At 48.1% G+C, this 22,803-nt stretch overlaps 1 protein-coding gene across 2 annotated transcripts; it reads left to right on the forward strand.

Moving 5' to 3' along the window:
- The first annotated feature begins 1,509 nt into the window (after window positions 1-1,509).
- Window positions 1,510-22,405, forward strand: abcc5 (ATP-binding cassette, sub-family C (CFTR/MRP), member 5). Of its 2 annotated transcripts, XM_026192102.2 has the most exons (30): window positions 1,510-1,667; window positions 2,634-2,765; window positions 3,732-3,829; window positions 3,941-4,096; window positions 4,176-4,320; window positions 4,403-4,636; window positions 4,727-4,900; window positions 5,442-5,589; window positions 5,670-5,818; window positions 5,904-6,011; window positions 6,120-6,283; window positions 6,368-6,566; window positions 6,672-6,743; window positions 6,834-6,958; window positions 7,084-7,156; window positions 7,238-7,441; window positions 7,557-7,700; window positions 9,554-9,647; window positions 9,773-9,942; window positions 10,029-10,175; window positions 10,303-10,432; window positions 10,513-10,795; window positions 10,873-11,059; window positions 19,521-19,610; window positions 19,815-20,004; window positions 20,110-20,269; window positions 20,347-20,425; window positions 20,526-20,639; window positions 20,715-20,879; window positions 21,476-22,405. In XM_026192102.2, exons 2-30 carry the CDS (start codon window positions 2,700-2,702, stop codon window positions 21,575-21,577), a joined length of 4,170 nt encoding a protein of 1,389 aa, XP_026047887.1. In that variant the 5' UTR covers window positions 1,510-1,667; window positions 2,634-2,699; the 3' UTR covers window positions 21,578-22,405. The 2 variants fall into 2 exon arrangements, with proteins under 2 accessions (XP_026047887.1, XP_026047888.1); XM_026192103.2 differs by lacking the exons at window positions 1,510-1,667; window positions 2,634-2,765 and adding an exon at window positions 3,395-3,513.
- Window positions 22,406-22,803: the final 398 nt, after the last annotated feature.

Here is a 22,803-nt window from a genome sequence, read left to right on the forward strand (position 1 = left end):
CTGTTATATAACCGGACTGTATATGAAGCACCTAAAGTGAGCGTGCTCAGAATGATTGGTCCAGCTGTCACATGGTTTTCTTTTTATTAATTAATGTAACAAGTACAACAATGGCAGCATTTTCAAAGACTTTTTTGCAACTTGAGGTAACAGCAGAACAGCCTGTATTTCAATATGTAAAGTAATATAAACATAAGTAACTAAAGAAATTAATCAAATTAAAAGACAGAATTCTAACCTCTGTGTTTTCTAAAGGTTTTAGTGCAGATCCACAGCGTGTTTTTTGTCAGGCACAGTTCTTTGTGAATAGTGAAAAAGGTTGGCTTTGTTTTCAGAAATCAACATTTGTGAATGAAGAATTTACACATAATTATCACATTTAAGACATTTTCAAGTTTCTTTTCTTAGAGATGCAAAAATAATATAATTTTTAGAAAAATCAAGTAAGTTTGGAATCTTTGGGCAAAGCCTGTAGTGCACGTAGTCCCACAGGGCTTTACAGTAAATACATCTGTAAGATTCAATGTTCCCGTCACAGAAAGAACAGGAGTTATTATAAAGAGCAGAACGACATGTGAGAGATCCATCGGAAGAATCAGAATACTTTATTGATCCATAGGGGAAATTGTGTTGGTTACATGCTCCAGTACAAACACTAACAAAGGCAGACAATACAAAAAGAAATAGCACAGTATGTATATATGTATATATATATATATGTATGTATATATACATACAGTGTATGTATGTATGTATGTATATATGTATATATATATATATTATATTAATCTCTTGTCGTCAATAAGCAACGTTTAGGGAGCTCTATAGTATTCAATGAGAGGGCCCTGCGCGTCGATAAGTGACGCAGAGGGAGCCTGACCATGGCTCACACATGTGCCGAGTTGGGAGTGAGAAGGTGTTGGAACAAAAGGTTTTCTCCTTCATTTCTGTCAAACAAAGGTGTCTGAAACGTTTCCAGCTGTTAGTATCTTGTTCGCTAGGCAACCTTTTCAGCGCGACGGAGGCTAGACCGTCCCATTTCACAAGCCTCTCACTTCCGGCCTGAGCTGTCTTTGATCATGCGGCCCTTGTGGACCGTTAAGCTGCAGACCCTGAATTGGGACACAGCCTCAGTCTCAAGGGAATCTGGGAGAAGGGTCACATGGTTGATGATACATGATACTGTACTTGTTACTAACTTGTGTATTGCTGATGTGTAATGATGTGATCACACTGAGAAACCAAAGATTTCAAATCCACAGTTTTTAATATTGACATATTAATATAGCACAACTACACAAAATCTGTAAATTGGTACTCCAGTCCCCTCCCTCCCTCCGCACGGTGAGTGCAGGCTGGGTGCTGTCACGTGACTCAGATGACCAGGATGAGGTTTGTGGGATTGATCAGTGAGCGCGAGCGCCCTGACAGACCAGACTGAGGGATCAGCGTCGGTGCTGACGTCATGTCGGGGGGAGGGGGGGGGGGTCTTCGGTCGGATTAAACTCCATTTCCCATGCTGCCCCGCGCATCACCGCTGCTACTGCTGAGCCGCAGCTTCAGTTACCAGAGATCCGCGGACCTGAAGGAGGACAGTGACCGAGGCTGCGCTCACACCGGGAACGCGGGCAGACTGTGGAACGGACGGACAAGTGAGACCCGCACAGGTGAGCCCGGACACCGGGCAGCAGCTCCTCTCTGCCCGTGTCCGAGCGCGAGGACAGCCTGTTCTCTAACGGCAGCATCACAGGCTTTTATTGTGAAGGAGCCATAGCCCGTCACCTTATTCTGGAGGAGATGCAGTATTTATACTACTACCATAACCGTATTTATACCTGTACTACTGCAGTATTTATACTAAGATAAGATAAGATAACCTTTATTAGTCCCACATGTGGGAAATTTGTTTTGTCACAGCAGGAAGTGGACAGTGCAAAAGTTATGACGCAAAAATTAGAATACAATAAGAATAAATACAGTACACAGCTGTACAGAATAGAATAAAATAATATACTATATACAGTAGAATAAAATACAATTGCAGTGTTGATAGCATTAATACTGCAGTATAATCCTGTGTTATTTATATTAATTCTATCACAGTATCTATACTAGTGTGCCTGTAGTATTTAAACCAGTACTACTACAGTACTCCTACCGGTTTAAAGGCAGAAGCAGCGTTCCTCCAGTATTTACAGTATTTTAAGTTTTTTACAGAATATTTTACAGTATTTGAAGTATTATTGTAGTAATTGTTCAAATGTTCCTGCAGCGTTCTCACTTAGTTACTTACTGGAGTATTTATTAAGGTAGTATTGAAATATTTTTAGTAGTACTAATGTAGTATTTACTGCAGAATTACTACAGTAGTAGTGCAATTTGTGCAGTGCAACTATTAATGCAGCGTTTTCAGATTGTATTGCAATATTTATATCACTGTAAAGACAGTATTTACTCATGTATTACTGCGGGATATAGTCCAGTATTACTGTAGTATGTATTGCAGTATTACTGTGATATTTATGCTGGTGCAACTGGTACTACAGTCTTGGCATCACTGTAGTACTGCTAGATGTAATATTTGGAGTAGTCTTACTGCAGTGTTTTTAATGTGTATCTGTTTTTGTCTTCAGGAGCTTTTCCTGAGGTTGTTGGTGTTGCGGGGTCAGAGGTCACGGTCCCATGTGGTCTGATAGAAGATGAAACAACATGACTTTGGACAGAGCGAGTCGGGGTCCTCCTGCGGCGCTCTGCCGGGGTTGCAGGTGAGTACTCGGGTACAGCCACTCAGGAGGGCAGTAGTACTGCATTGATATTGCATTTGGGAGCACAGTGAAGCCAGGTCACCTCAACAGCAATTGCTGATCAATACTTTCTATTGATCAGTGGAAAAACCTAGAGCCAGGTCAGGTCAGAAACAGGAACACCTGTGGACGTTCCAGGTGTTCCTAATAAAGTGACCACTGCACCAGAAATCACAGCCAAAGCGATTGATCAGTGTTCATCAGTGTGACTGATGAACTCATTAAACCCTCTGCGGACCTGAATATCTGAGTAATCAATAAATAACTGATCAGATTCAATTAATACATGATGTGATCAGAAATCAGACAGGAAACGTGAGCTTCTGCTTCAAAATAAAAGCTTCTACTGCACTGCTAAATAAAAAGCAGACAAAGCTGCAGTCTGTTTATATAACGAAGCCCCGCCCACTCCCGATGCTGAGGACCCCGCTGTGTGATTGGCTGAGGCTCTGAGTCTCAGGGTCTATGAGGCACCTGATTGGCCGAGGGCGAGTGAATGGAAGTTATGTGTGTAGGCATCACGAGGCAGGAACGTGAGCTCTGAACGTGCTCGGTGGATGCAGCTCTGCTGCTGTGAGTGAGCGTGCTCAGAGAGGAGGCTGCAGCCACACACAGAGACTTGTCTCTCTTTAAGGACCCTCAGCCACATGATGCTAGTCCTGAAACTCAATGAGACACACATCGGTCCTGTTACCATGGTTACCTGAAGGTTTGCAGCAAACTGCTAACAGCCAATCAGAGAACATTCTTCTGTGTATATAGAGTCAGTGTGTTTGGGGACCAGTTTGGGTTTTAGCCTTTTAAATGCTGAAGACGTAGAGACAGTAGAAGTTTAACAGGTGTGTCTGTGTGTGTCTGTGTGTGTCTGTGTGTGTCTGTGTGTGTCTGTGTGCGTGTGTGTGTGTGTGCGTGTGTGCGTGTGGTCAGGTTTCACTGGAGGACAGATCAACTGACTGCCACTGTGAAGAGCTGGAGGAGGACAGAGCCAATGATGCAGAGCAGAGCAAAGGTGGAGAGGATGACAGGTAAGCCCCCCCCCCACACACACACACACAGATTTGTTTTGCTATGACTGTGAGGACCTGGTACGTCCCTAAGAGGCAGGCAGGTGCACTCACCTGTGTGTTACTCCTCAGGTGGTGTCATCCCGTCGACAGCGCTGGGTTCTTCTCCTTCATGACGTTTAATTGGTTGACTCCTCTGGCCATGCGTGCCCGCAGGAAGAAACAGCTCCTATTGGATGATGTCTGGCCCGTGTCGCAGCGGGAAAGCTGCAATGACAACAGCATGAGGTGGGAGGAGCTAATGAAGGCATGTATTCAAAACCTTTGGTCTGTATGTGTGTGTTATTGTGAGACTGTGTGTCCACAGGCTGTGGGCTCTCTGGAAGGAAGAGCAGAGGTCAAAGGGCACGAGCGCCTCTCTGTGTTCAGTGGTCTGGGCGTTCTGTAGGACACGCCTCCTCCTCTCCATCCTCTGCCTCGCCGTCACTCAGGTGGCCGGGTTCAGCGGGCCGGTGAGAACCTCAGAGCCAGAATCACGTTTGCCTTACTGCCATCAGACTGCCGTGGTGTAACCAGTGACTCCACCCCCCACAGGCGTTCGTGGTGAAGCGTCTGCTCGAATACACCCAACAGGAAGAGGCCGACCTGGGCTACGGGCTGCTGCTGGTTCTGGGTCTCCTCGCGGCAGAGCTGGTGCGGTCCTGGTCTCTGGCTCTGACCTGGGCCCTGAACTACCGGACCGGGACCAGACTGAGGGGAGCCATCCTCAGCCTGGCCTTCCAGAAGATCCTGCGTCTGCGCAGCATCAGGGACAAGTCTGTGGGACAGGTGTGGTTACCTGACTGTGCTGACTTTAATACTCTTATTGTTTTCTACTTCCTTTCACTCTGCTGTCATCTTTTGCTTCCTTCCTGTCAGCTGGTGAACATGTGCTCCAGTGACGGTCAAAGGATGTTTGAGGCGGCAGCCGTGGGCAGTTTGCTAGCAGGAGGCCCCCTGGTGGCCGTCCTCGGCGTTGCCTACAATCTGTTCATCCTGGGACCGACCTCTCTGCTGGGCTCCGCCGTCTTCATCCTTTTCTACCCAACCATGGTCAGCACCTTTAAAACTCGCCGAGTCTGACTGAGTCTTTGACCTTTTGTGAGCCCGCCTGTGCTCACCTGACTACACCTGTGTTCTTCTAAATGATTACTCTTTAACCCTTTCATGCATGAATTATGACAACCTCAATCAAGATTTTTTCTTAAGTATTTTTATTCATCTTTAGGCATGAAAAAAATATTTTTGAACTTCATTTTTTTTAAACATGTACTTTTCAAAGACTTTTTTACACGTCCACTTAGGTGGATAAGATTACCTTTGGAGTGGGTGGCAGGGTGTGGAGTGACACATCAGTGTCCAATGTTGTGTTTTATGTGCAAGTACAGCATCAACACTCACACAAATACAAGAAAACAGCCTTTAAAGAGCTGTGCACTGTGGTGACCACTATGTGTGAAAGGGTTAAAGGCAGTGTGAGACGGCGCTGTGACTGTAAGCTGTTTCTGTCCTTAAACGAGCCTCAGACGTGCTACAGGCGCACCTATCGAGCGCGATTAAGTGTATTGATGGCGATGTATTGATCTGCCATTAGATGCTCAGCTCGAGGATGACGGCGTATTTCAGGAGGAAGGGCATGGCCGTCACCGACAGGCGTGTTCAGAAGATGAACGAGATTCTCAGCTACATCAAGTTCATCAAGATGTATGCCTGGGTCAAAGCCTTCTCGCAGGATGTCCACCGTACGCGCTCACCTCACACGCGCTCAGCGGTTGCCACGGTAACACAGCCGAACACTCATCATGTCTGTGTTTCCTTTCAGGGATCCGGGACGAGGAGCGCAGGATCCTTGAGCTCACGGGATACTTCCAGAGCATCACAGTGGGCGTGGCTCCCATCGTTGTTGTCATCGCCAGCGTGGCGACATTCTCTGCCCACATGTTGCTAGGATACGACCTGACAGCTGCTCAGGTACCGCAATTCATGTCCTCTCTGTGCCGGTTACCTGTTGACAGTCTGGTATGATAACAGATGCCCTTTCCCGTTACCCATCCAGGCCTTCACCGTGGTAACGGTGTTTAACGCCATGACCTTTGCCCTGAAGGTCACACCATTTTCTGTCAAGTCGCTGTCCGAGGCCTCCGTTGCTGTGGAAAGATTCAAGGTTGGTTATTGACTTCGTGCACTTACGCCTGCGTACTGCACGTTCATAGGAACACCTGCACACACCTGTGCCTCCTGATCTCATCTATGCCCTGCCCTCCTTCCTCAGAGTCTCTTCCTGTTGCCTGAGGTCGATGGGGTCCGAGCGCTGCCTGTCAACCCTCAGGTTGCCGTGGAGATTAGCGGTGCCAGTCTGGCGTGGGAAGGAGGCGGACAGAGCGCTCAGCCCAGTCCAAGTGTGGGAGGGGCCAGCAGACACCGACAGAGAGAAAAGTAAACCCACGAGCTCGTGTTGATCAGCTGTATTGATCTGCCCTGATCGCTGATGCACTCAGGTGTGTGTTTGCTGGTGTCCAGGTGCAGAGACTCGGCCGTCATCCAGGAGCAGGACGAGGAGGAGGTGAAGGACTCCCTGCTGAGAGGAAGAGAAGGAGGAGAGGAGAGAAGTCCGGAGGAGGAGGAAGACGGGGAGGCGTGTCCTCCATTGCTGCCCACCCCCTCCATCCCTCAGCGCCTGCAGAGCACGCTGCACAACATAAACCTGAGCATCCAGCAGGTATCCACCAATCAGTCACACCTTAGCCCGAGTGGGGGCGTGGCATTAGTAGCATCTGAGCCTGAGTGGGGGTGGGACATCACTCACACCTGTCTGTCTGCTCAGGGGAAGCTGCTCGGCGTCTGTGGAAGTGTCGGCAGTGGAAAAACCTCGCTGGTTTCAGCCATCTTGGGACAGGTGATGTCTCCTTTCCCTGCTGTTGCCATGGTGATCAGTGTTGGTTGTTGGCCATTATCGGTTCATTATTAAACATTGATGTGTTGGCAGATGACGGTGCTGGAGGGCAGCGTGGCGGTCAAAGGAAGGCTGGCGTACGTGGCCCAGCAGGCCTGGATCCTGAACGCCACGCTCAGAGACAACATCCTTTTTGGGCTGGAGTATCAGGAGGACAGGTGAGGCAGAGACACCTGCACATCACACACTGACACACTGAGCTGGACGCCAAACAGGAAGTGACATCACCCAGTCAACAGAAGCCCTTCTGTTGTTCCACACTAACTCCGCCCCCTCTCTGCAGATTTCAGTCTGTCATCAGCGCCTGCTGCCTCAGAACCGACCTTGCTCTTCTGCCCAGCGCTGACCTCACAGAGGTGACATCACTTCCTGTGTACCTGTGTGTAGATAGAAGGCTCTGGATGCGTCGTTTTATGTTGCTGTTTTCCTCCAATCAGATCGGAGAGCGTGGCGCCAACCTGAGTGGTGGGCAGCGGCAGCGAATCAGCTTGGCCCGCGCCCTCTACAGTGACCGGGATGTTTACATCCTGGACGACCCGCTGAGCGCCCTCGACACCCATGTGGCCAGCCACATCTTCCACAACGCTATAAGGAAGCAGCTTCGCCACAAAACCGTCATCTTCGTCACCCACCAGCTACAGGTGAGCACCCTCGCCACCACTGAGCTTTTCTGCAGGTGGTTACCATGGAGATGACCTGTGTGTGTGTGTGTGTGTGTGTGTGTGTGTGTGTGTGTGTGTGTGTGGCGGTGGGCAGTATCTGGTGGACTGTGATGATGTCATCTTGATGAGGGAGGGGAGTATCGTGGAGCAGGGTAACCATGACAACCTGATGAAACTCAGTGGAGACTATGCCGCCATGTTTAACCTCTTCCTGCTCGGAGACAAACCACACATTGAGGTACCTGCCTGTATCTCACCTGTCTCTGTCTCACCTGTCTTATCTCACCTGTCTCTGTCTCACCTGTTTCACCTGCCTGTATCTCACCTGTCTGTAGTCTGTATCTCAACGGTCTTTCTCGTCTGTCTCACCTGTCTGTATCTCACCTGTCTTATCTGTCTGTATCTCACACGTCTCTGTCTCACCTGCCTGTATCTCACCTGTCTCTGTCTCACCTGTTTCACCTGCCTGTATCTCACCTGTCTGTAGTCTGTATCTCAACGGTCTTTCTCGCCTGTCTGTCTCACCTGTCTGTATCTCACATGTCTCTGTCTCACCTGTCTGCATTTCACCTGTCTGTATCTCACCTGTCTGTAGTCTGTATCTAACCTGTCTTTCTCACCTGTCTGTGTCTCACCTGTCTCACCTGTCTGTATCTCAAATGTCTCTGTCTCACCTGTCTGTATCTCACCTGTCTCCTCAGTCTATATCTAACATGACTGTCTCACCTGTCTCGGTCTCACCTGTCTCTGTCTCACCTGTCTCACCTGTCTGTATCTCGCCTGTCTGTATCTCACCTGTCTGTATCTCACCTGTCTCACCTGTCTATTTCTCGCCTGTCTGTCTCACCTGTCTGTATCTCACCTGTCTTATCTGTCTGTATCTCACATGTCTGTGTCTCACCTGTCTGCATTTCACCTGTCTGTATCTCACCTGTCTCTGTCTCACCTGTCTGCCTCTCACCTGTCTTTCTCACCTGTCTGTAGTCTGTATCTAACATGTCTTTCTTACCTGTCTGTGTCTCACCTGTCTCTGTCTCACCTGTCTGTATCTCACCTGTCTCTGTCTCACCTGTCTGCCTCTCACCTGTCTTTCTCACCTGTCTGTAGTCTGTATCTAACCTGTCTTTCTCACCTGTCTGTGTCTCACCTGTCTCACCTGTCTGTATCTCAAATGTCTCTGTCTCACCTGTCTGTATCTCACCTGTCTCCTCAGTCTATATCTAACATGACTGTCTCACCTGTCTCGGTCTCACCTGTCTCTGTCTCACCTGTCTCACCTGTCTGTATCTCGCCTGTCTGTATCTCACCTGTCTGTATCTCACCTGTCTCACCTGTCTATTTCTCGCCTGTCTGTCTCACCTGTCTGTATCTCACCTGTCTTATCTGTCTGTATCTCACATGTCTCTGTCTCACCTGTCTGCATTTCACCTGTCTGTATCTCACCTGTCTCTGTCTCACCTGTCTGTATCTCACCTGTCTCTGTCTCACCTGTCTGCCTCTCACCTGTCTTTCTCACCTGTCTGTAGTCTGTATCTAACCTGTCTTTCTCACCTGTCTGTAGTCTGTATCTAACCTGTCTTTCTCACCTGTCTGTATCTCACCTGTCTCACCTGTCTGTATCTCAAATGTCTCTGTCTCACCTGTCTGTATCTCACCTGTCTCCTCAGTCTGTATCTAACATGACTGTCTCACCTGTCTGTATCTCACCTGCCTCTGTCTCACCTGTCTTTCTCACTTGTCTGTATCTCACCTGTCTCACCTGTCTGTATCTCAAATGTCTCTGTCTCACCTGTCTGTATCTCAAATGTCTCTGTCTCACCTGTCTGCATCTTACCTGTCTTTCTCACCTGTCTGTATCTCACCTGTCTCACCTGTCTGTATCTCAAATGTCTCTGTCTCACCTGTCTGTATCTCACCTGTCTCCTCAGTCTGTATCTAACATGACTGTCTCACCTGTCTGTATCTCACCTGCCTCTGTCTCACCTGTCTTTCTCACTTGTCTGTATCTCACCTGTCTCACCTGTATTTCAGCTGTCTCTGTCTCACCTGACTGCAGCTCACATGTCTCTGTCTCTGTCTCACCTGTTTCAGGCTCCGAGCAGGAAGAATGGCAGCTCTCAGAGGAAACCAGCGGACGCTAAACCAGGATCACTGAAGAAGAACATCCCGGTCGTCAAGGACAACGGTAGGATTTTTTAATCCGCTCTATTGAAAGTTTCGTAGTGACAGAGAGCACAGCGTTCAGGTAAATTAAACGAGGGACCTTCTGTCTCTGTTTCTGTCCCATTTCCTGTTCATGTGACCCTAAAGGGGAGGAGCAGCAGTACGGGGCTGTGGTGTGGCCTGTGTTCCAGGTGTACATGTCAGCATGTGGTGGCTCCGCCTCCTGCCTGCTGATCGTGGCCCTGTTTGTCCTGAATGTGGGAAGCTCTGCCTTCTGCCATTGGTGGCTCAGTTACTGGATCAATCAGGGCAGCGGGGTGCGTCTCCTCCTCTCTGCTCTCCGCCTCTCGTCTCCTCCTGTTCCCTGCTCTCCCTCTGACTCCTCTTTCTCCGTTTTTCCCAGAACACCACGGTAACCCTTGGCAACAGTTCAGCGGTGAGTATCAGCATGAGAGATAATCCCATGATGCAACAATATGCCGCCATTTACGCCTCCTCCATGGGAGTCATGTTGCTCTTCAAACTCATCAGAGGGGTCGCCTTTGTCAAGGTCAGAGTTCAGCCCAGGTCCCCTCCGGCCTGTTGCTGCAGTTGCTCTCAGCCTGCTTGTAAAATACTGGTTACCGTGGTTACAGCGAGCCTGTTGTTACAGCGTGGTGTTTGTGGTCTCTCCTCAGGGAACCCTGCGAGCTTCCTCTAAGCTGCATGACGAGCTCTTCCATAAGATCCTGCGCTGCCCCATGAAGTTCTTTGACACGACTCCCACGGGACGGCTCCTCAACCGCTTCTCCAAGGACATGGATGAAGGTGACGGTGGGACTGGAGGGTCTGAGCTGCCGTTCGGGTCCAGGGTCTAACCGAGTCCCGTCTCCTCTGTTTCCATCTAGTCGACACTCGTCTGCCGTTCCAAGCGGAGATGTTCATCCAGAACGTGATCCTGGTCTTCTTCTGCCTGGGCGTGATCAGCTGTGTTTTCCCGTGGTTCCTGGTGGCGGTGGGTCCTCTGGTCCTGCTCTTTGCGGTGCTCCACAGCATCTCCAGGGTCTTCATACGAGAGCTGAAGCGACTGGACAATGTGACGATGTCTCCCTTCATGTCCCACATCACCTCCAGCATCCACGGCCTGGCCACGCTGCAGGCCTATGATCGAGGCCGCGACTTCCTGCACAGGTCTGGGTCGGACCGAATGACCCGCTCCGACGTCCAGGATGTAGTTCTGACCGCTGACTGTGTGCTGTTGTTTCCAGGTACCAGGTGTTGCTGGACCAGAACCAGGCCCCGTTCTACCTCTTCAGCTGTGCGATGCGGTGGCTGGCTGTGCGCCTGGACATCATCAGTGTGGCTCTGATCAGCATCACAGCTCTGATGATGGTTGTGATGCATGGAAAGATCTCCCCTGCCTACGCCGGCCTCGCCATCTCCTACGCCGTCCAGGTAACTTTAACATTTAAACCTTTGCAGATGTGATGCGACGGCATTACTGGTCCCCAGTGGAGTATTGTCTAACGGTCGTCCGGGTCATGAAAATGACCCACAGTTAGAGTCGAGATCGATGCTAAGCTGCTGTCAGAGAGCGCTCTGTGAAGACAGCCAGCTGCACTGTTGGCGCTGTGCTCACGGCTGGTTCGACTGAAGCTGATGTGCTGAAGCACAAACCAGACCACGGAAACCTGCAGCTTCAGTGAGAGAAACGTGAGAGCTCAGTTTAAACACTGTGAGGGAAATAATTATTTGATCTGCATATCACTGAGTGAAGTCAGCCAAAGTAAAATATGACATAGTACTTGGTGGAGAAAGCCTTGTTGGTGCACAGCAGTGATGCTTGTAGTTGGAGAGCGGTTTTGCAGATACAGGGAGTGCAGAATTATTAGGCAAATGAGTATTTTGTCCACATCATCCTCTTCATGCATGTTGTCTTACTCCAAGCTGTATAGGCTCGAAAGCCTACTACCAATTAAGCATATTAGGTGATGTGCATCTCTGTAATGAGAAGGGGTGTGGTCTAATGACATCAACACCCTATATCAGGTGTGCATAATTATTAGGCAACGTCCTTTCCTTTGGCAAAATGGGTCAAAAGAAGGACTTGACAGGCTCAGAAAAGTCAAAAATAGTGAGATATCTTGCAGAGGGATGCAGCAGTCTCAAAATTGCAAAGCTTCTGAAGCGTGATCATCGAACAATCAAGCGTTTCATTCAAAATAGTCAACAGGGTCGCAAGAAGCGTGTGGAAAAACCAAGGCGCAAAATAACTGCCCATGAACTGAGAAAAGTCAAGCGTGCAGCTGCCAAGATGCCACTTGCCACCAGTTTGGCCATATTTCAGAGCTGCAACATCACTGGAGTGCCCAAAAGCACAAGGTGTGCAATACTCAGAGACATGGCCAAGGTAAGAAAGGCTGAAAGACGACCACCACTGAACAAGACACACAAGCTGAAACGTCAAGACTGGGCCAAGAAATATCTCAAGACTGGTTTTTCTAAGGTTTTATGGACTGATGAAATGAGAGTGAGTCTTGATGGGCCAGATGGATGGGCCCGTGGCTGGATTGGTAAAGGGCAGAGAGCTCCAGTCCGACGCCAGCAAGGTGGAGGTGGAGTACTGGTTTGGGCTGGTATCATCAAAGATGAGCTTGTGGGGCCTTTTCGGGTTGAGGATGGAGTCAAGCTCAACTCCCAGTCCTACTGCCAGTTTCTGGAAGACACCTTCTTCAAGCAGTGGTACAGGAAGAAGTCTGCATCCTTCAAGAAAAACATGATTTTCATGCAGGACAATGCTCCATCACACGCGTCCAAGTACTCCACAGCGTGGCTGCAAGAAAGGGTATAAAAGAAGAAAAACTAATGACATGGCCTCCTTGTTCACCTGATCTGAACCCCATTGAGAACCTGTGGTCCATCATCAAATGTGAGATTTACAAGGAGGGAAAACAGTACACCAGACAGAGCTGGGGATTGAACCAGCAACCTTCTGGTTACAAGATGAGCGTCCCAACCCGCTAAAGCACAGTGCATCAAATCTATTTACCAATTGGCTATGGCTTTCCAAGTCAGCCAGTTTCATCTGAATACTCCGTTGTTGCTGGAGCGACTGGGTTAGTGCGTCTTTTGCGGCCATATTCCCCCTTTCCATCTCTTCCAGTCTTTTTTCAGCTTGTTCGAGTCTGGTCTCATGGCTAGCTAGCTCATTCGCCGTTTCTGCCTGGTTTATATTAATGTCTTTCTTGAAGCCGTCGGATTCGTCCTTCATTTCTTGTTTGATGTCTTTCTTATTCGTGGCAAACTCAGTTTTAAACTCTGCTTTAAGTGAGTAATGATGTCCTGGAAGCCTGCGTGGGGGTGGCTAGCTACATCTCCGTCCATCTGCTCGCCTTGCACGCTGTTCTCAGAATCAGAATCCTTTATTGATCCCTGGGGGAAATTATTGTTCGTTACAGTGCTGCATTATAAACAAACAGTAGAAAGACAGACAATACACAACTAAGAATAGCACCATATATAATATATACAGGCATATATATACATAAAGTCACTTATTAATAAATAGCTGAAAAAGAACGTGCAAGAAGGGTGTAGCTGTAGCAGTAACCAGTGTGTTAAGTGGATGCGTTGTAGAGGGAGCCACAGGCAGGAATGATTTCCTGTGTCGTTCAGTGGTGCATTATGGGTAATCTCTCACTGAACGTACTCCTGTGACTGACCAGCACGTCATGGAGTGGGTGGGAGGTGTTATCCAACATTGTCTTTATCTTGGACAGCATCCGCCTCTCCGACACCACCTTGAGGGAGTCCAGCTCCATCCCCACAACATTGCTGGCCTTACGGATCAGTTTATTAAGTCTGTTGGCATCTGCGACCCTCAGCCTGCTCCCCCAGCATGCAACAGCATAGAGGATCGCACTGGCCACCACAGACTCATAGAAAATCCTGAGCATTTTCTGGCAGATGTTGAAGGACCTCAGTCGCCTCAAAAAATAGAGACGACTCTGGCCCTTCCTGTAAAGTGCTGTGGTGTTTTTAGCCCAGTCCAGTTTATTGTCAATGTGTACTCCAAGGTATTTATAGTCCTCCACAATGTCAACACTGACCCCCTGGATCTTCCTTCAGACTCAGGACTATCTCATGTGATCAGTGTCCCATATAAGTGAATTTCTCCAAAGCCCATTATAATCATGGAGAAACACACTTTGCGACAGTTTCCAGTAAGAATATTTGATAGAAGTTTAAATTTCAGTCTTCCAGGCCTGGATAAAAGATTCTTAAATCATGAGCTCACAAAATATCACCACCGTTGGATCACACGTCTCATATTCCTTATCTCAGACCATAAAATCATAATAAAATAACAAATACTAGAGCCAGTTCCAGACATGTCTAAGCACAAAACTGTCTTTCTCATAGAGGAAGAAAACAATCCAAACCTCACTGATAAACTCAACCTACTGCTAAGAAAAATCAACAGAAAACTCACAGGAGTTCCCCATAGAACAATACTGTGTGCGAGTTAGAACCTCAGATGCTGTAACATGCAGAGTTGCATTGACTGCTCCTGGATTTAATTAGTTTCTTATACTTTCTTGGTCTGAACTCAGACTTGAGTGTCACTCTGTGACAGTCTTTCCACCTGCTGTCACTTGATCTATCAAGTTTCTCCAGGGATCAAATCTCAATCATAGAAAATGCAGTGCTCCGAATTATACATTACACAGTTAATTCATCATTTTCACTCTGTACCACTGCTCCTCATATCTCTCATCTGGCTGTGTGAAGCCCAGTGAACAACTCAGTCCAGGCCTTGAGCAGCCATAAACATCCCGAGGCATGCAGTCAGGTGCAAGAAACTCCACTCTCACCACACAGACATCGTTTCATGAGCAGAGAATGATAGACCTCGTTTGTTAAATGTACATATGTGTCCTCTGGATAACATAAATGCGTTCTGTGTAATCAGTGGCTTCTTATAACAGAGTCTGTATGTGGGTCTGTGTGTGTGTATTTTGTGTGTGGATCACTTCTCAGTGAATCAGCACTTCGGTTTAGGTGTGTGTGTCATTTCTCACTCAATCAACAAGTGCACATGTGTTTGTCTGTGTATCACTTCATGCTGAGTCAGAGTGTGTGTAGATGTGTGTGTTCATCACTTTCCTGTTCTGGTGTCTGGGGTAAACCACGGCCTGAAGCGTGCCCTGGGGTCCTGCCCTCCTCTTCAGTCTGTTTGCGTCCATTGCTGCTGCTCACAGTTCTGTCCATCCTGGTTCTGATCCCATTGGGGCGGTCCTTCCTTTCTCCAGTGTCCATGCTCACTGCAGGTGAAACCTGCATCTTCTTCTGTGTTTGTCCGTTCTGAGGTGCCTTTTGAGCTCAGTTACTCCTCCTGTCTCTGCCACGCCCTTTCTCTGCTGCCCGATCATCCGTGTTGGTCCGTCACTGTGCACAGTGTTAATGCAGAGTTACCAAGGTCAGCATTCTGTTGCTCGGCCTCACTTTTCATCCGTGCTTAATGGGCGTCTCATCACAGCTCTGTCAGCTGAAGCTGTCGGGGAATTTCCCCGTGTAGTGATAGCGCCCTCCATCTCCGCTGCATGAGATCCTTTCCTGTAGCACTGTTGACATTTTCAGATTGTTGTTGTGGGTCCAGCTGCTGCAGCGTTTGGTCAGGGCCACGTCAAAGATGGTAGAGGGGAGAGCAGGAGTCCAGGTCAGCCTCGGCTTCCAGGGCCGGCAAAGCAGCCTGTAATCAAGCATAAACAGAGAGGAGTGGACCAACAGGGAAATGATGTTGTGTTTGCTGTGTTACAGAGAAACACTGTCCTGTGTCAGCGTTTCTCCCCCTTGTTTGTTTTTTTAAATAATATAATGAACTCATAGCTCACCAGGATGACAGGACAACAGAGATGCATATTTAAAATATTACCACAAAATAGAATTTTCTTCATACAGTAATTACTTGTGTTTCTCAAGCAGCAGAAAACATCTCACAATTTGACTCTTAACCACTACATTTATTGTTTCATCACTGGTTGGTCATACCAGTCTCTTTTTTTAGTTTGTCAGTAGTGGATAAAATCAGCATTTTAACAACAAGTGTGTGTTAAGTTAAGTTAATATTGCTGAGAAGTACTGACGTGTTTATGAGTGTAAGCTGACTTTTGCTGCATGTGTGTGTGTTTGCAGACAGGTTTGTATGTGTGTTTAGTGGAGCTGCAGATCCAGCAAAGCCTCTCTCTGCCTTAGCTCCCGTTTTTCTCCAAAAGGTGTTTCCTTAAAAGGAGCCTTCCTCTCACGTTTCTCTGCCTGTGTGTGTGTTTGTTTCACCTTTTGTTGCGATGCTCCGGACACTTTCTCAACCTCCACAAGTCAGTTGGCCCCAAATCTCGACCCAATTTCGATGTACTCTTAAACCCTTCATTTCTCCTTTAGTTCTCTGCTGTCCGTTCCACAGCTGCTGATTCTTGCTGGGTTATGTTAATCTATCATTTTGTTCCGGCTGCTGTCTTGTGGTGGACGGTTGATCCAGGTCCGTAGTTACCTGTATTAACACACTAAGAGATTTATTTAAAATCAATTTCATCACTGGTTATTTGACACTCTCCCTGATTCTTTAAACACATTTCCCCTTGTTGCTAATTTAAATAATCCTGTGCCTTCTTTTCCCAATTCCTCCCGTTCTGCTTTAGTTTTTATGCATAATTCATAATAATTTACCGCTTTTTGTTTTTTGCTCTTGACTCTCCGTTTTAGACACTTTCCCCCTGCAGTCACACAGACTGCTTCTCCTAGCGCCTCCTTGGATCCACCTCACACTCAGCTCCTCCCCTCTGAGTTGGGTCATTTGCTCCTCCTCTTTCTATCTGCTTCACTGCGCTCTGGGAGACACTTCTCCCTCACACTCAACACACCATACAGAGCGCGTGTCTCGCTCTGCAAAATCCAAACACACGGTTTTAGAGGCAAATTTCAACTTTAAGCCTAATTTACTAACCCCAAAATTAACCCAGACAGTCTCTAGGCGCTACAGCGGCCAATGAACCCAGCTTGGAATCTAGAGTTGGATGTCTCGAAGCCAGTCTGGAGACCAAGACTGGCCTCAAGACCACTTTTACGTGGCTTACTGAGCTTAAGCCCGGGTCATCTTTTTCAGAAGCCCGGGGTCTTTTGGAGTGTAATTTGTTCCATAGTTAGATGCCTGGCTGACAACTGTATAAAACAAAAGCTACACACAATATTAGAAGCACATAGCGCACTGTCATAAATTCCCCCTAATTTTGGTATCGTCCGAGCTCAGGCACTAGGTGACTGAGCACAGCACTGACGCCTGTGAGAGGGGGGGGAGCTGCCGCCTGTGAGTTTGCTGCAGACAGAGGAGTTTGAGCAGGTACCAAAGCAAATCATTCGTACTGTACAAATAATGTAAATATGACGGTGAATCACAAAGGATTGATATCAAACTGATCACGTGACCCATATTACGTTACTCGCTCTTCCAGTGAATCAACAAATGGTGAAATGAAAAGCCGAACAACAACAATGCTGTTTCTTTAGAGACTCTTAGCTTACATGTGTGTTTACAGTGGTTTGCAAAAGTATTCGGCCCCCTTGAACTTTCCCACATTTTGTCACATTACAGCCACAAACATGAATCAATTTTATTGGACTTCCAGGTGAAAGACCAACACAAAGTGGTGCACACGTGAGAAGTGGAACATAAATCAGACATGATTCCAAACATGTTTTACAAATAAATAACTTCAAAGTGGGGTGTGCGTAATTATTCAGCTCTGAGTCAATACTTTGTAGAACCAGCTTTTGCTGCAGTTCCAGCTGCCAGTCTTTCAGGGTCTGTCTCTACCAGCTTTGCACATCTACAGACTGAAATCTTTGCTCATTCTTCTTTGAAACAGCTCCAGCTCAGTCAGCTTAGATGGACGGCGTTTGTGAACAGCAGTTTTCAGATCTTGCCACAGATTCTGGATTGGATTTAGATATGGACTTTGACTGGGCCGTTCTAAAACAAAGAAGCTTCTGATTGGTTAGTAGAGTCCATGTGAGGGTGGCACAGCTGTGGATGCATATAAGGCAAAACACAGAGGCTGTTTCTGTGAAATGGGAACATCAGGAGATGTCAACCAAACACCAGGAAGAGAATCGTGGAGCTCCATAAGTGTGGCTCAGTTTGAATACAATTTGGTCTCTGTTCGCTTCGCTGGTTGAGTCCCCAGACTGCGCCCAATCCATCCTCCTTAGCCTCGTATTGGAATCCCGGACGAGCCCCCAGTAGTTAATATCAACACTTCACCGAGTTCTTTTTGATTCCTCAGAGGCATCTGATGGAAGACAAAACACTGCTCAGTAGACCATTTAACTTTATTTCTCTTCACATTACTTCTAGAGGGGAGATGCGTCCTGCATGACACGTTGCCGCGGATTTCAAAATGGTGGTGCGCCCCTGACAGTCTGATTACAGAAGCTCTCTCATTCTAGTCTAAACAACAGTGTCTCAGTAACTTTCCACTAGAGATGGTCCCCTCTTATCTACATTTTCCCAGGCAAGCGTGAGCGAGAGTCTACAGCTCTCTACTTCCCAAGAGCACATGGTCTCATGCCTTTATTTTTCAGGGCTGTGTCCACTTAATACTACACTATATAACTTTATAACACTTATTAATAAAAAAGCATAGCGTTATTGAGACTGCAAATTATTTAATCCCAACACTTACTTACAGCTGGGCTACACCGCCCATGAGGCTACATTCTTTAGGGTGATGCCTGTAACACTCTGCCTGTTGCGTTCATATTAGAGCCTCTTAGTGAGTGTTTTGTTTGGGTTTCCACCGACGTGCAATTACCAAAAATAGAAAGGGGACAGCCCAACATATGAAACAGGAAAAGACCGCTGTATAATCCATTTATTTCAACAAAGTAACTGTATTCTAAATACCACCTTTTAAACGGTAAGTGTGACGGAATACAGTTACTCATATTTTGTATTTTAAATACGTAATGGCGGTACATGTATTCCCTTTACTCCCCAACGCTGACGGTACGTGGCTCATCAGCTCTGTACCAAAGAATGCTGCCACCTCCGTGCCCGACTGTGGGGAAGGTCTGATCATCTGACAGCAACACTTTCTCCCAAGGTTCTCTGAGTCATTAGGATGTTGTCTGTGTGTTAGCGATGGTGTTCTTGGTGGCTGTGGACCCAGATGCCTTCAGCACATTAACAAGCTCTGCCTGTGTGGTTTTGGGCTGATCCAGAGTCCTGTCGCCATGGGTTCCGAATTCGGGTCATCAGTGGGTCGTGTAGCCTTCACAGAGTTCCTGCGAGTGCTAATCGGGCAGCTGGATGTGTGCTGATAACACACAGTCTTTTGTGCTGCTGTAGCTCTGTTGTGCAGCTAACATTGGTAACTGCTGCGAGGCTCCATGACCGCCACTGCTGTAAACACTCCCTCCAATGCAGTGAACCGAGCCATTCTTCTATTCCACGGCTCTCAGCTGATCCACCTTCCTCAGGATCATCCTCATCCTATGAGGCGAGACCTCCGTGGAGCGCTCTCTCTCTCTCTACAGTTATAATGACCTGCGACAGCGTGCAGAGTGAGCCACTCTGCTCCCGCTGGCTGCTTCATTGGCTGATTTAAAGCTACAGACAGCTAACAGCAGCCCGTGTGTGACATTGACATGGATACTTGGTCGATTGTAGGACCTTTAAGGTAAACGGGTATTTTTGACCTCGCTGCTCATGGACAGTCAATCCAACGCAGGTTTCTTCCTCCCCACTGTCACCAGGTGCTCCTTGCTGAGGATTGCAGTGTGATGCTCTGTGAGATGTTGCTGTTGTGAAACTGTGCTGTATTTGAAATGAAGTAACACTGAGTGGAGGATCATGTGTCAGTTAACAGGTCTGTTCCAGTTCACTGTGCGCCTGGCCTCTGAGACCGAAGCTCGCTTCACCTCCGTCGAACGAATCCATCACTACATCCAGGTACTGTTGCCCCTCGCTGGATCGTTCTACACTCGGTCCAGTTCTGCTCAGTTTTGGTTCCTGTCAGATTAAAACTCCTCCAAATTAAAAGCACTCGTAGTTTTTTGACAGGATCTGAAACGAAGCTGCTGTACCGGCGGTACCTCTAACCTGCATCTCCTGGCTTTGTCGGATTCTGGTTCTGATGTGCCGTCTGTGTCTCAGTCCCTGTCCCAGGAGGCGCCAGCCAGGGTCAAAGGTCGAGCCCCTCCGCCCGACTGGCCGCAGGAAGGGGAACTGGTGATGAAGGACGTGGAGATGAGGTACCAGGAGAACCTCCCTCTGGTCCTCAACAAGATCTCCTGCACCATCCGACCCAAGGAGAAGGTCGGCATCGTGGGCAGAACCGGATCAGGTCGGACCCGAAAGAGAGAGAGTGTGTGTGTGTTTGTGAGTGTGTGTGTAGTTCCTCTCCCTGCCTGTAGAAGGCGGTGTGCTGATGCTTGCCGTGTTTCTTCAGGTAAGTCGTCTCTGGGCGTGGCCTTGTTCCGGCTGGTGGAGTGCTGTGGCGGCTCCATTCTGATCGACGGCGTGGACATCAGTGACATCGGGTTGGCCGACCTTCGCAGCAAACTGTCCATCATCCCTCAGGACCCGGTGCTGTTCAGCGGCACCGTCAGGTACGAGCACCTGAGAGCACCTGAGGCACTTCAGGCCCGTGAGGAGGTGTCACACTCAGACTGTGTGTGTGTTTCAGGTCCAACCTGGACCCGTTTAACCAGTACAGCGAGGAGAAGATCTGGGACGCCCTGGAGAGGAGTCACATGAAGGAGTGTGTGAGTGTCACGCTGCTTACTGTGTACCACACGCCGTTCTTCTTCTTCAGCAACAAGTGTTTGTAACACTGACATTATATGACCGTCATGTGCCCCTCAGGTGTCCCAGCTGCCCCTGAAGCTGGAGTCGGAGGTGGTGGAGAACGGAGAAAACTTCTCGGTGGGGGAACGTCAGCTGCTGTGCATGGCCCGTGCGCTGCTGAGACGGTGCAAGGTGAGAACCTGAGAGGTCAGAGTGGCTCCGCCCCTGGCCTGTCCTCTGTCTCTGATCGGTTCGTTCTTCTCTCAGGTACTGATCCTGGATGAGGCGACCGCGGCCATGGATGCCGAGATGGATGCTCTGATCCAGGAGACCATCAGGAGCTCGTTCCACCACTGCACCACGCTGACCATTGCTCACCGCCTCCACACTGTCCTGGCCTCCGACCGCATCATGGTGCTCAACCAGGGGCAGGTACGGCCAATGGGAGCTCAGACATGCACCACCGCGGCCAATAGGAGCATAGCTGGTTGTGTGTGAGCAGATCAGTGTAAACACGTTGAAGCTTCAGTCACATGTTAGTTTGAAGGTTTTTGTTTCTTTAAATGATGAAAATAAAAACTGTGACGTTAAAGTCGCACAGATGGTGAGAGGCGGAGCTCAGAGTGGTTTGGAATGGAACTATTTCCCTGAAATATGGAACACTAGAATAAATTAGACACCTGTGTCATTAGTAATCAAAGTAACAAGCGGTATAAAACCCCAAAATCGAAACTTTGTTTCCTGTAAAAGAGAAAAAACAGACATAACACGCACCTCTGTAAACAGACAGGTATGGTCCCCTGGTGTCTGTTTTAGAGAGTGCAGGTTTCAGGTGTTCATTTTCAGCCCCGGGAGCTGCGTCCAAGACAACGCCTCGCACTGAGCAGTGACACACGCGTGACCATAAGTGTGTGGACGAGCTCGTGTCGCGTATGCTGACACAGAAGATCTGGTCTCTGTGTTTGAAGTGTTGTCGAGCTCCGCTAACACTCTCACCTGCTCTGCCTCCCTGTCTCTAATTGGTCCAGGTGGTGGAGTTCGACGAGCCGTCCAAGCTGCTGGCCAATGAGAACTCACGGCTGTGTTCGATGCTGGCAGCCGTGGAGAACAAGATCTCGGTGCGAGGATGAGGACGAAGAAGCTGCTGTACTGTAACTGACCTCAGGGTGGCGCTCGCAGGAGTCGCTCTGACTTACTGTTGCTTTTTTGCGACGTTCTTCTCTCGAATCATGTGACCGTCGTTTTTATGACCTGATGCGAAGCAGGTCTGTGCTCACTGAAGTGCTTCAAACATCTGTCACGTTGTCTGGTGGGCGGGGCTAAAGGACGCTGTACTTTAATCTTCTTTGTTGTTTTTATCGATGTTGTTTCGCCTCGACTGCGGTTTCCTTTGATCCAGAAGCTGATCAGCTATTTATGAATTTGTTCAGAATGTAAAGAGGACTGTTTTTATTCTAACCTGACACACGTGAGCTTCTCTACATTTTTATAGTCTCTTTTTTGCACGTTTGTGTAGATTTGATTGTTAGTTCGTAAGTGAAGCCTGTGCTGCCCTCTAGAGGAGAAGCACAGTAAGTACATATTAGTCCGGTTGGACTGTTAATGATTCTGTAACTTGTTTGATATCAGTGAAAAATGTCGCTTTTAATCTCATAGCGCAGCCGCTTTGTGTTTGTGTAGCGGCTGCGCTCAGGCTTCGTGTCGGTGGCTCCGTGATTAGACATCATGACATTTACTGCAGACCACGCCGGAAGCGCCCACGCACATGAAAACAGCAATTTATTAATCCTGATGTTTCTGTTTCCTCCGTTTATGGAGTTTCTTTTTCTCTTAAACGTCTTTGTTTAATGTGAAAGCGAGAAACCGATGCTGACTGCAGTGTGCGGGGCTCGAGCTCGGGCTGTGCACACGTCAGCGTGTCTCTGTAGCTGTTCCTATAAATAAACTACTGACTTTAACTCCACCTGTCCTCCTTACTTCCTGTCGTGTGGTCACTGCTCGATGTTCACGTTTGAAGTTTGTAACGAGTTAAAGCTCCTCTGGAAACTTACCTCACAGGTTTTTCTACTCTTGGATCTGGATATTGTCACAAAGAGGCTCCACCCACCTGCAGTACGACAGACCTTCTGTTTATGAGCAGCAGCCAATCAGAGGAACACTGTCTTGAAGGGGGCGGAGCTGAATCAGCTTCTTTTAAACCACAGATGAAATGAAGGCCTGTACTGGTCACTTTATTAGGTCAGACACGAGATTGTCAAAATAAAACAGGAAGTTACTGACTAAACATGGAGAAAGGACCGTAACACAGAAGCATACAGACTACAAAAATAAGACGAGACTCACAAAATATAGCAGA

This window comes from Astatotilapia calliptera, chromosome 14 (genome assembly GCF_964374335.1).
Source record: "Astatotilapia calliptera chromosome 14, fAstCal68.1, whole genome shotgun sequence".
In the NCBI taxonomy this organism is placed as follows: Eukaryota; Metazoa; Chordata; class Actinopteri; order Cichliformes; family Cichlidae; genus Astatotilapia; species Astatotilapia calliptera.